This window comes from Monosiga brevicollis, genomic scaffold (genome assembly GCF_000002865.3).
Source record: "Monosiga brevicollis MX1 MONBRscaffold_6 genomic scaffold, whole genome shotgun sequence".
NCBI lineage: Eukaryota > Choanoflagellata > Craspedida > Salpingoecidae > Monosiga > Monosiga brevicollis.
The window spans coordinates 171,127-184,343 of record NW_001865043.1 but is presented as its reverse complement, the minus strand read 5'-3'; the positions used below and the strand labels follow the sequence as shown (position 1 = coordinate 184,343).

The window sequence follows — 13,217 nt, the reverse complement described above, 5'->3', positions numbered from 1 at the left end:
CACTTCCACTTCTACCTCTACTTCCACTTCCACTTCCACTTCCACCAGCACATCATTTGAGGCGGAGGAAGACAGATGCTTGTGTGTCTGTCGTCAGCTGCAGCCTACCGGTCGCCCTGCTACCCCACGAGGGCCCCCAACTGGTCGCCCTACCCCGCGTGGCCCTCCGACTAACGTGCCTGCTACCCCACGCGGCCCTCCCTCCGATCGCCCCACTCCACGCGGTCCTCCCTCCGATCGTCCCACTCCACGCGGCCCACGTACAGCGCGCCCCGATGACACTACGGAGGAGGATGTGACCACTGAGGAGCCCGCCACTCGTGAAAGCATTGAGGAGGGTGCGACCTCTGAGATGGAGGCAACTGCCACAACTCGAGCCATGTCCACTTCGGGCCCGACTACAACACGTCGCCGTGGTCCCGCATGGGATGACATTTTCCAGCGCCGCCCTTAAAAGAAGTAATTATTGCCATTATGCCCGATCCCTGCTGGATCACAAATGGGATGCGAGATGATGAATGACAGACAGCCACCTGTCTCGCTGTATCACTATCTGCATGTTGCAGTTTGACTCTCTGCTGTGCTCTAACCGCCATATTTATCTGTACAACATGGCCAGAAAGCTTGTCCCATAAGTGAATGTCAAGGCATTCAGTGTTTATTATTGTGCATGCTGTTTGTGTAATAATTGACGGTCCAACCGTACGTACTAGCCTGCTAGACCCACCACAAACGGCAGCGATACGTACAGCTTCCTACAACGGGATGCACTGCGTCAGTTACCTGTGTCCAAGCCGTCTGTCAACACATCCTCCAAAACGGAATGTGTCCTCACTGCCAAGTGGCACACACGTAACACCGCTCGGCTGTGCGCAAAAGGGCAGCCGGTATACCACTTTCCCGTCTGCCGTTGCTGTGCTTTTGCCCTGTCTCCTGTTGGTGACTGCTCGTGTAGGTTCCTTCCGCTCGTTCCGCTCGTTCCCGGTCCTGAATACACCGCTATCGCCTCTGCCCGAGATCATCACGCTCTAGGAATCTAGGACGAGAGGGATAAGGAGGATTCAAGCACATGTACTTTTTGTCCAGATCGCAGCACCATGTTGTGCACGAGAGGTTGGAAAGCCGAGTTGTGTCCCTATGAGTGTGTGTGTGCGTGTGTGTGTGTGTGTGTATGTGTGGCCGGATCAGTGCTAATGTACACACCGCCTCGGCCCACCGACCCCGCCGCCCTATGGTCCCAGCTCCCCCTATCCAATGCCATATGAACAAGAACCCAAAAAAAAAAACAACAAAGAGAAGAACACAGAGAACAACAAAGGGAACAACGAGAAGAATAAAGAGAACAACGTAAGGAACAACACAAGGAAAAGCCTGCACACACACACCCACACACACACACACAACGAATCTCAACGTCATAGCATCATGTCTGGGAAACGAGTTTCTCACTGCCTTCTCTCTCTTCTTGTTCACGTTATCAACATGAACGTGAACAACAAGAGTCATTTTTTTGGAGAAGAGGGTAAAACCTGCACACACACACACACACACACACAGACCCCGTTTGATCTACGGCGGCGGCCAGTAAAAGCGGGCAAGAGGCAAAGGGGAAGGAAGGGTGTTGGACCAGGAGGGGGTGGTACACATATGTCCACGTCCTGCATTTTTTTCGGGGGTACCTATTAGCCTGTTTAGCTGCCTTTGGGATCAGAGGTGTCTGCTGCGTGGCACGTTGACCTTACGTGTGTATTGTGCGCACATACTCCCCCCCCGCGTGCTCCGACGTGTAGTGATCCCACCGACAAGGACTCTTCAACAGCCCTCCTCACGGCTACTCAAGGTACGCACGCACTAGATTAGCTCCAACACGACTGGGCATTGACCGTCATTTTCCTTTTTGAAGCAGCCCCGTCACCATTCAGCCGCAATCTCGAGACGAGAGAGCATCATAGCATTAAAACGCTTGTAGCTCACCCCTCCACCTTGACTTGGCACAGTCGACTGCGCCGCCCCACCCACCCACCAGTGGCATGGCGCCGCAATCCACCTGGCGGCAATTGCGCCTGCTGCTCTGGAAAAACTTTACTCTTGCCCGCCGCCGACCCGTGCGTCACTCCTCCCCTGTCCCCTCTGCCTGGTTGTGACGCACGTGCTCATCTTCCGTCGCTGTCACTTTTGCTTTTGTTGCTTGCTCACAGTTTTTTACTCTCTTTGAGATCATTCTGCCCGTTCTCTTCATCCTGATTCTGGCTGCTGTCCGTCATGTCACGAAAAACAACGCCAAGCAAGCCGTACGTTGCCTGCCGCCTGCCGCTGCCAGTGCTCCTCCCGCGACCGCAACTTGGCACTAACAGCTCACGCTTGCCTTACTCGTGTGCTCAAAATTCACCGACTCCGTGCCCTCGTACAGTGCGTGGGCGGCTGCACGTACGAACCATTTGGACCGTCAGACCCAACCTCCAACTATACAGGTCTACCCTGGGGTCTCATTGCAGCTCGCTGCGACTCTTATCAGGTCCGTCGACCGTGCTCCAAAGAGAGCAGTATCCTCTGGCTCCCCCCCACCCCTTGACATTGCCTTTTGTATGACGACGCGCTGCAACGTCCATAGTTGGCCTACACCTGGCAAGAGGGCTCAGATGCTGATAGCGCCAAAGAGTTGGCTGGGCTCGTCTCAACGGACCTCAACGAGACCATCGCATTGCTTAAACCCAACCTTCCCAACATGACCAATTTTTCCCTCACCACCTCTGAATTTCCTTCTGAGGAGACCCTGGTACGCCTCGTCATGCCACCTCAAACTCGCACGGTTCTGCCTGGTTGAAAAAGGGCAAGACAGGAAACCAACCATTGAGAACACGGTCGGCAACACAAAAGCATCGAGCAGCAGCCTCACGCCATACCTCCTTTTTCTTCCACCAGGTGGCGAACCTCACTACAACGGAGCTCCTTGGCTGCCGCGTGGGTATCGTATTCAACATCACAAACAACATCTACGACTATAGTCTCCGTTTCGAGTCCACTCCAGGCGGTTACGCGGCTGCCGATGACAACGACCCCCAAACGTGGGAGACCGAATCGACCTTTCCTTTTTTCCCACCACTGGGCCCGCGTGATGACTCAGACTATGATCTCAGTCTTGGTGGCCTGCCTGGCTACTTTGAACATTCATTCCTGGGCATGATGGACTTCATTGCCAACGCTGCCGCCTCACATGCTGCCGTGGACAACGCCGCTGCCGCCGCTGCTCGCACAGCGCTCCTTAACCTTCGCTTGCAGCGCATGCCATACCCAGAGTATTCTGACGACGGCTTCATCTACGCCATTCAATTTGGCCTTCCGCTCTTTCTCATGCTAGCCCTTATCTTCACCTCGGTCACCGTCGTCCGCAATCTCGTGCATGAGAAGGAGCGCCGCCTCAAGGAGAGCATGAAAATGATGGGCCTGCGCAACTGGATCCATTGGACGGCCTGGTTCATCCAAGCCTTTGCTTTCCTCTTCATCTCCGTCTTTCTTTGCACCTTCATCATGAAGTTTTCCAACGTGCTGGCCAACAGCGACCCCTCCGTCGTGCTCGTCTTCTTCACGCTCTTTGCCCTCGCCACCATCTCCCTCTGCTTCCTCATCTCCACCCTCTTCACCTCTGCCGCCACAGGTGCCGCCGCTGGTGGCATCATCTGGTTCGGCACCTACGTGCCCTACATGTTCGTGTCCCCTCGCTACCAGACACTCACGGTCGCGGCCAAGACCGGGTGGTGCACCATCTCCACCACGGGCATGGCCATTGGTGCGAACCTTCTTAGCCAGTTTGAGGCCCAGGGTGACGGTGTGCAGTGGAGCAACATTCACAAGCCCGTATCCGTGGATGATCCCTTCACCTTTGCCACCGTCATGGGCATGTTCATCGTCGATGCCCTCATCTACCTGGTTCTCACATGGTACATTGAGAACGTCTTCCCAGGCCAATATGGCATCCCCAAGCCTTGGTACTTCTTTGTCCAGTCCCAGTACTGGTTTCCGCAGCACCGTGCTGAAGAAGCCCCTTTGCTCAACTCGGACATCGCCAAGGTGGTCAGTCGTGATGACCGCAACTTTGAAAACGATCCCCTGGATGCGCATGCTGGTATTCGCATCCAAAATCTGCGCAAGGTCTTTGGTGACAAGGTGGCCGTCAACGGCACCACCCTCAACATGTTTGAAGGACAAATTACTGCCCTCCTGGGCCACAACGGTATGCCATCTTCCACGGGGCCCTAACTTCTCGATCAAAGGCAAATGTGGGCCATTGTCTGACCGCCTGGCAACCGCATCTCGCCACAGGTGCCGGCAAAACTACGACGATGAGCGTCCTTACTGGTAATGTGACGACTACTTTTGGCTTCTTGCTACGCCTGTGCCCGCCCAGTCTTAGCTTGCCCTCACTCTCAAACGTGTTGAATCGACCAAAGGTTTATATCCCCCCACAGCGGGCAGCGCCGTTGTCAACGGCTTTGACATTCGCCAAGACATTGATGGCGTTCGAGGATCGCTGGTACGTCCCCTATCAGAGACTCGTCCGCCTTGCACTGCTCAAATCTCAACCGCGAAAAGTTGTCTCGGTCGCATTTCATCGGAGACCTTGTGCGCTGAACACCCGCAGGGTATTTGTCCGCAACACGATATCCTGTTCGACACATTGACCGTTGAGGAGCACCTGCGCTTTTTCTGCAAGCTCAAGGGTGTGCCCGAGCCTGAAATTCAAGGCCACGTCGATGAGATGATCGATGCACTCAAGCTCCCCGACAAGCGTCATGCCCAAAGCTCTACCCTTTCTGGTGGCATGAAGCGCAAGCTCTCCTGTGCCATTGCCTTGATTGGTGGATCAAAGGGTCAGTCTCACTCGTTGCGTTTGATCTCCTTCGCCCACACACGCGCGCGCGCGTCCATATGTCATGTTGACAGTCGTGCTTGGTTGATCTCAACCTCTGTCTGCGCCTGGCCTCTCGCTATTGTAGTGGTCATCTTGGATGAGCCTACCTCAGGCATGGACCCGGCGGCACGACGCGCCACCTGGGATTTGCTCACCCGCTTCAAGGAAGGTCGCACCATGCTCCTCAGTACTCACTTTCTTGGTACGTGAACATGTCGGCACTTTCGCTTTGACACGTGGCTCAACAGACACACACACACCCGCGCCCGCGCGCGCTCTCAAAGTCTCATTTTTATGCGCAAATCTCACATGCCTGTGTGTCAATATGGCAGATGAAGCCGACCTGCTGGGAGACCGCGTTGCCATCATGTCGGCAGGCCATGTCGTGTGCTGCGGAAGCTCCATGTTTCTCAAGTCACGCTTTGGCCGTGGCTACCACATGACAGTGGTCAAGGGTGATAATTTCGACACCAAGCGCGTTCAGAAGGCAATCAAAAAGCACGTCCCCGATGTGGAGCTGGAAGGCGATGTACGGCGGTCCACCCTTGTTTTTTTTTTTTTTTTGCACCCAGGACCCTTGCATCCATTGTGAATATATCATGGCTTGGCTCACCTGTGGCAAATTTGTTTTTGTTTTTTTCCGTAGCTTGGTGCCGACACGTCTTTTATTCTACCCCGCTCGGCAGCCGAAAGCTTCCCGGCCATGTTTGAGGACCTCGATGCACAGCAAAAAGAATTGGGCATCATGAGCTATGGCATCTCCATCACTACCATGGAAGAGGTCTTTCTCAAGGTCGGCGAATTGAGCGATGATTCCGAGAAGATTGATATTCAACAGCGCATTGAGGAGCGCCGCCGCCAGCTTGCCGCGCTTCAAGATGAATCCTCCACAGACTACGATGGCAACGACAAGGATGCTCTCATTGCCATGCCGACGGGCAACTTTGACGTGCTCAACCGCGGCATGGCCCTCAAATTGCAGCAGCTCCGCGCCCTCTTCATCAAGCGCCTCCTCCACTCCTCGCGCAACAAGTGGGCCATCCTGACCCAGTTGCTGCTACCCATGGCATTCGTCTTTATCGCTCTTCTTGTGGCCAAGACCAACCCGGGTGTATCAGACAGCCCTGCTCGCCAGCTGTGGCAACTCGATCAACACTACGACCAAGTCGACGTCTACTACACGGACCGCTCCAGCAGTGCTGCCGATCCTACCGCCGAATCGACCGCCTTGGCTAAAATTTGGAACGCGCTTTTCACCGAAAATACAGGGTTTAGCACCCTTCCGTTAACAGGCACTTGGAGCAACCTGAGTGGCTACATCTTGGGCACGATTGATGGTCGGCCGCGTGAGCTAGCCCGCTACAACACCATGGATATGTTTGCTTTCAACAGTGCCGAACTGACTGTCATGTTCAATGGTGCTGCCTACCACTCTCTCGCTGAGGCCTTTGGAATGGCCCAGAACGCCGTCCTGCGCATGACGTTGCAAAACCCCGATCTGTCCCTTCGGGCCACCAATGCGCCTTTGCCACGCAATTCACTCGAGTTGGCTCAGGATCAGGCTGACAGCATGATGGGCTTCTACATTGCCTTTACCATCGTCTTTGGCATGGCTTTCCTTGCCTCCAGCTTCATCCTGTTTCTTGTGACGGAGGTGAGCGCGCCGATGCCAGGCGATCGTTGAAACCGGCACGCTTCGTTTGCATGGGTCTGTCCGTCCTCTCATTCACGTGCGCCCGCTTTGGTACTGCTTCCGCCTGCAGCGATCCAACAAGGCAAAGCATATTCAGTTTGTGAGCGGCGTCGATGTTGTCAGGTACCTGCATCTCGATCCCAATCCGCCGACATCCACCACCGCGCGCACCCCTAGCGGTTTGCACGTTGCTTATTTTGCTCTGAATGTCGGACGGCGATAGTTATTGGCTGAGCTCGTACATGTGGGACATGGTCAACTTTATGCTGCCTACGATTGGCTGTCTGATTCTCTTCCTCTGCTTCAACGTGGAGGAGTACTCCCATGAGCGTCTGGCTTATGTGCTGATTCTTTTCATTCTTTATGGCCTGGCCGTGATCCCCTCCATGTACCTCTTCTCCTTCCTCTTCAGCCAGGCGGCGTTTGCCTATGCCTTTATGGTCATTATCAATATCGTACGCCCCGTTCCGCCTCGCCCTTGCCGGATGCGCATCCGGCGCGATGCGCAAGCATGCGTGAACTGGCTCGCTGTGCTTCTTATGTGTTTCTTATGTTCGTCCCTTTGACCGCCTCTGACCGGCTGCCCTGTGTGTGTCTACGTACCTCAGGCCTCGGGCTTGGCTGCCATGTTGACCGTCAGCATCTTGGGCACGGTCGATCCCGACACCGCAAATCAGCTCAAAAATGCGTTCCTATTTTTGCCCAACTACTGCTTTGGCCAGGGCTTGTCAGACATGTTCACCAACTATCAAAACATGGAGGTGGTCGACGCTCTCAAGCCGCTGTGTGCGGAATACCTCAACATCTCCGCTGATGAAGTTACCGCTCAGCAGTGCTGCAATCTCAAAGCCAGTGCCAATGTGGGCTCGGAGCCTTATCAGCTCACCTGCCAAACCAACTACTGGTCGATGGAAACGCCGGGTATTGGCCGCTACGCGCTGTGCATGGTAGTACAAGCCATCGTCTATTTCCTGTTGCTCCTGGCCATTGAAGCACGTCTCTTCTCTTGCACTAGCAAGCGCACGGGCAAGGTGGCCCGGGACTCGCACCCTGAAGACGAGGACGTGGCCGCCGAACGCCGTGCCGTCGAATCAATTGTATGTATTCTACACAACGATTTCCGCCTTACGTTTGGACATGATGTTGCTGCTTTTTGTTTTTGTTTTGTTGAGTGTCCAGTCAGTCTGGTCTTACAGTTTTGACACTCTGACAGGCATCTGGCAAGCGCCATGGCTCCGTGCACGACAAGCACATGGGAGTATCTCTGAACGACTCGGATAACGTCCTGGTCATCGAAGACATGAGCAAAGTGAGTTGGGCGTGTGGAACGGGTTGTCACTCTGATACACAGAAGAGTTCAAGCTTACTTGTGGTCGGATGCCCTCACGGACGGCCACGGCCCTTCTCGTCATTGACGGCTTTGGAACAGGTCTACTCGCGAAAGGGCGAGCGCAAGGTGGCTGTCAACCACATGAATTTGGCTGTCAAGCAAGGCAACTGCTTTGGGTTGCTGGGCGTCAATGGTGCGTAAGAGGCGACATGCGCTCCACGCTGGTCCCGACGCAGCTTGTTCGACCTCTTACTTACTCCCTGCTCGCTGTGAATCCTTGCGCGCAGGCGCGGGCAAGACAACCACGTTCAAAATGCTGACGGGTGATGTGCCTCCCTCCGAGGGCACGGCATTCATCAAGGGCTTCGACATTCATAGCAATATGAGCGAGGCCCGCCGCCTCATGGGCTACACGCCGCAGTTTGATGGCCTGATTGAGCTCATGACTGGTCGCGAGCTTTTGACCATGGTACGCACAAGGCACTTGTATCCACCTCCTTATAAGCGCGTGCATGCTCGATCCAGGCGACAAGCCGAAATAATATTGACTCTTTCTCTGATGGCTGTTCCCGATTGTAGTATGCTCGTCTACGCGGTGTACCAGAGAGCCGCATTCCCTCGGTCGTGACCGATCTCATCAACGGCTTGATGCTGGAAAAGTATGCGGACAAGTATTGTGGTACTTACTCTGGTGGCAACAAGCGCAAGCTGAGCACGGCTGTGGCTTTGTGTGGACCGAGCCCCCTCGTTCTCCTTGATGAGCCTACGACAGGTATGTCATGAATTCTTTTGGTATCAATGCCCCGCCTGAGGGGCTGAACAACTCGCTAGACTCTTTTTCCCCTTGTCCTTTTATTCATACGGATTGCGATGCTTTGACTTGATACAGGCATGGACCCTGGTGCGCGCCGCTTCTTGTGGGATGCGCTGCTTGAGGCCATGAAGGGTGGCCGCTCGATTGTGCTCACGAGCCACTCCATGGAGGAGTGTGAGGTCAGCTGCGCGCCTCGTGCTCAGGTTGTCGCGCACCAGCCCCATGCCTCATCTTCTCTGCATCTTGCCTTGGTGTTCTCTCTTAGGCATTGTGCACGCGTATCGCCATCATGGTCAATGGACGTTTCCGTTGCATTGGCAGCCTGCAGCATCTGAAGAACCGCTTTGGCCAGGGCTTGACTCTGGAAACCAAGATGGACCCGTTGCGTGTCGATGCGTTCAAAGACTTCCTGGGCAAAAAGTTCCCTCAGCGACGTCTCAAGGACGAGCACCAGGGCCTGCTCAAGTACGAGCTGCTCGGTGAAAAGTCGTGGCCTTTTGTCTTCAAAACTTTGGAGGAGGCCAAGAACGAATTTGGTCTCGAGGACTACTCAGTGTCCCAGACGACCCTTGAGCAAGTGTTCTTAGATCTGGTGAAGGATCAGCAAGAGGACACGCTTCAGACTGGCGTTCACTGAACAACTTCATATTTTAATGCCACAGTGTTTTGTTGCGCAGACGCTTTTTCAACTTAGGCTCAGCTGGCGTACGTCCAGACAAATGACGTACACCTTTTTTTTTCTTTTTTTTTTCAGGATGCTAGCTTGTGTTGTATGTGAATCGTTATCATTTTTCGTCATGTGCCGTCTCTTCCTATTCCGAGCTTTTCAACAAGCTTTAGGGCAGCGTGTTGTGATATTGTGGCCGAGGCTTGGCTTTTGGCTAGTCGCTGAAGTGTTTTTTGCACCTTTTTTTGAGTTTTGCGTATTCTTTTGGGTGAAATGTGTGTTCATGGTATGACAGTCTCCTTTCTGATTCTTGACGTGTGTACAAAGGGGCATCATCTCCCTTCGTAACGTGATAACAAATTGACCTGTGAATCAAAAGCGCCCATCCAACAAATTAAAGTTCAATTATTCTCGTGCCTAACCTACGATGTCAGAACTCCTCAGAGCATCACGAGCTCTTATCCAGACGCTGGGTCTTGCCGGATCCCCCTAGCGCGGTGGCAATGGCTCCAAACACCGAGGGCCGAAGACCATCCGGCCGCTGAGCTCGACATTGTGCCCGGCGCTCCGCAATGGCCAAAGGCGTTTCACCCTGTGCATCCTCCGCCCGAGCCTGAGCGCCATGTTGCAGAAGCGCCTGTACACTAATCAGGTGCCCATTCTGGACCGCCCAGTGTAGCGGTGTGCGGCCCCAGCGATCTGAAATGTTAACACCATTGCCGCGAGCCCCCGAGACCTCATTTGCGGCAGCCACGAGCAGTTCTATGACACTGGTGCCCGCACCTGCTCGTGCTGCCACGTGCAATGCTGTTTGTCCATCGTCATTGCACAGCAGAGCTGCGCGCGGGCGGTCTAGTAGCTTCTTAAGCAGGCTGACGGCAGGCGTGCGCGCGGCAAGATGCAGCAGGGTGTCCCCACTAGCCGTCCGACAACCCATCAAGCTTGGGTCTGACTCGAGCAGAACAGTGACGCAGGCTGAACTGCCAACGATACACGCTTGTTGCACCACTGCGGTGCTGTCTATGCCGGTTGGCGCATCTGACGTTGGGGTTGGCGATGCCTGCATGCGAAACCAAGGTTCGAGGGCCTCAGCCACATCCCCTGCCAAAATGGCTCGTAACACACGCCGCTGCCGTGTCTCGCTTGTTGCTGCCGGGCAAGATGCAATTGGTGCTTTGTGTGTTGAAGATGGATGCTCAGCCCCGGCAATGAGTGGCACCAAATCATTGGCGTACTCCAGTAATGAGGCATGACTGAGCAATTGCTGTGGAAAGAAAGGCGCTTCAAGGTTCTCACCAAACAAATGCTGCTGTGAAGAGTCGGCGCTCTCCTGGTTGACGCCAGTGTTTGCTGCCGCCACCACACGGCGCAGCGCAAGAACAACACGCAAAGCCGATAGCGAGTCACCCCCAAGCTCAATGAAGGAGAGGGCCAAGGGTGGCCGTTGACTTAAGCCAAGCGTCTCCTGCACCGCATCGGCAAGCCAAGTGCGAGCGGTCAGCATGGCAGCATTGGTTTCAGTAGCGAGTTCATCGGCATGGTTGTCGGCATCAAACTCAGACTCGGCTAGGGGGAGGGCAAGCAGGTCGCCGTCGTTGGTTTGTGTGGCGAGACGTAGTGGTGGCAATGCTTCAATGTCCTCGGTCAGTTGGCGGCGGCTGACTTTGCCGTTGGACGTGAGGGGCCAATCCATGACTGGCTCGACGCGATGTGGTTGCATGTGTGTTGGCAAACGTTGCCTTAACAGGCTGGCAATCAGCAGCCGGGCACAGTCAGTCCGACCTTCATCGCTTGGGTTGTGCAACCGAAACCACAGTACGAGCTGCTGCTGTCCGTATGCAGCAAAGCAAGATTGAACCAAGGACGAGAGCTCGGCCTGCACGGTGTGCTCAAGCTCGTCCAGCTGGACGCGGTTGCCGCGGATTTTCACCTGAAAGTCACGGCGACCCAAGAGACAATAGGATTGCTCCGCTGCCTGCCAACGCAATATGTCTCCGGTTCGATACCAAGTTTGTCCGTCATGGGATGTCAGATAAGCCTGGGTGGTACTGTCAGGTCGGTTAAGATAGCCACGACCGACTTGCGACCCACTGATGCAAAGTTCGCCCTGCGGTGGTGCCTCGTAAGGTGACCGAGCTGGGGATGCTTTTGGCGGTGTTGCTGCGGAAGAAGACGCACTCTCGGTGGCCTCTGCATTGAGCACGATGCGACCGTCCGCAGTGGCGTCCAGGAGCAGAATATCCCCGTTGCCGGCAGGAATTATCCCCAGCTGATTGCCGTCCAAAGGCGCGCCCAGGCGACGACCTTCGTGACGCAGGCCCCCTCGCATCTGACCAGCAGTTTGGTAGCCGCAGCACTCGGTGACTCCATAGATGTTAAATAGCTGGACGCGGGGGGCCCAGATGTCGATGAGTGCGCTGGGCATGGCCTCCCCTCCCAGCGCAACGACGCGTAGGCAGGGAAAGCTGGCAGGATCAGCAGCTACGGTCGTGTCGAGCGTAGCCCACAGTACAGGAGTCGTGAGGACGTGTGTTGCACGCGTCGCAGACAGAACGTGAGACAGTTGGCCCAGCAAGGGGCCTGGTTGCCATATGGCCAGGCGGGCGCTGTCGTGCCACGTTGCCAATATGTCCAGCATGCCGGGGTCGAAAGCAATCCCCGATGCCAAAAGCACAACCGATGTTTCTATCATTGAACGAAGAAGAGCCGAGGCGAGGGAGGCGCGGAATGAGAGCATGGGGGTGCGTGCATCACGCTCTGTCTTCTGCTCTCTTAGTCCATTCTGCTGCTGTGTCGACCCTCCTTGGTGGAACTTGTGGGCATTATAAAGAATGCCTCAAGCCAAGACAAAACACATTACCATGGGCAGTGAGACAGGCGCTTACCGTCGGTCCCAAGACGACGACGTTTGGCGATAATGTAGTTGTCTACAGCTGCGCGGCTCACCACGCAGCCCTTTGGCACACCGGTGCTGCCGGAGGTGTAGAAGACATGCGAGATGGCACCAGGATTGGGCAAAGGTGATGACGCGGGTTGCGTTTCTGCGCGTGATGCGTGACCCGGCTGTAGGAGCTGCCCGAGCCGCGCAGCTAAGCCCGCGGGCGTGCAGGAGTGGCAACCGAACAGCTCGGTGTCGTAACCGATCCAAACAGGTTGCCAGGCTGTATCTACCTGCGTCTTCGCAGCAGCAGGGGCGGCTCGGCGGCGGCCACGACGATCATTGGACGTTGAGACGCTATCAGTTTCTGTGGCAGGTGGTGGCCTAGTATGGTGGTGAAGCACGAGATGAGGCTGGAAGTCCTGCAGCACGGCCGCTTGCCGGTGAGGTGGGTCACGGCTATCAATGAGACAGAGCACGGCCTGAAGCTTGTGCAGTGTCAGCACGAGTATGGCTTCTAGCACACCGAGCGCCGGCGCGCATACGACCACCCTCGTGCTTTCGGTGAGACTGGAAGGCGCAAGCGCGGCCGCACAATCTGTCTTGGGGAGCTGCGCCAGGTGATGGCGTAACCGGTCCTGAACCACGCCCATGCAGGCAGTAATGTGCTCCCGTTCCAGCCTCAGAGAGGCTGACCCGGGCAACCCGTGCACATCCATGATCAATGTGTCACTTTGCCTCGCACCTCCCACCGACACCTCTTGGCTTCGGCGCGCCGCCAACAAGTGACTGACAACTCTCTCTCTCTCTCTCTCTCTCTCTCTCTCTCTCTCTCTCTCTCTCTCTCTCTCTCTCTCTCTCTCTCTCTCTCTCTCTCTCTCTCTCTCTCTCTCTCTCTCTCTCTCTCTCTCTCTCTCTCTCTCTAT

At 55.4% G+C, this 13,217-nt stretch overlaps 3 protein-coding genes across 3 annotated transcripts in view; 2 read left to right on the top strand and 1 right to left on the bottom strand.

Annotated features, from left to right (window-relative positions):
- The window catches only part of MONBRDRAFT_24131 (uncharacterized protein), a gene marked incomplete at both ends in the record, with an annotated part of 2,195 nt that extends 1,163 nt beyond the window's left edge, over positions 1-1,032 (top strand). The window contains 2 exons of the mRNA XM_001744577.1: positions 714-852; positions 956-1,032. Of these exons, the coding sequence (XP_001744629.1) occupies positions 714-852; positions 956-1,032 (216 nt within the window). The remainder of the gene's footprint in view (positions 1-713; positions 853-955) is intronic.
- Positions 1,033-3,066: 2,034 nt separating this feature from the next.
- MONBRDRAFT_16047 (uncharacterized protein) lies at positions 3,067-9,383 on the top strand (the record flags this gene model as incomplete). Its single annotated transcript, XM_001744576.1, has 17 exons — positions 3,067-4,231; positions 4,321-4,356; positions 4,449-4,531; positions 4,640-4,868; positions 4,995-5,111; positions 5,242-5,438; positions 5,556-6,563; positions 6,673-6,725; positions 6,826-7,057; positions 7,211-7,363; positions 7,433-7,703; positions 7,862-7,911; positions 8,032-8,125; positions 8,220-8,401; positions 8,512-8,704; positions 8,822-8,925; positions 9,012-9,383. Coding segments are annotated over 17 exons (4,539 nt in total), but the record flags the coding sequence as incomplete, so codon positions are not given.
- Positions 9,384-9,951: 568 nt separating this feature from the next.
- Positions 9,952-10,332, bottom strand: MONBRDRAFT_2715 (uncharacterized protein; the record flags this gene model as incomplete). Its single annotated transcript, XM_001744396.1, has 1 exon — positions 9,952-10,332. A coding segment is annotated over one exon (381 nt), but the record flags the coding sequence as incomplete, so codon positions are not given.
- Between the last annotated feature and the right edge of the window lie 2,885 nt (positions 10,333-13,217).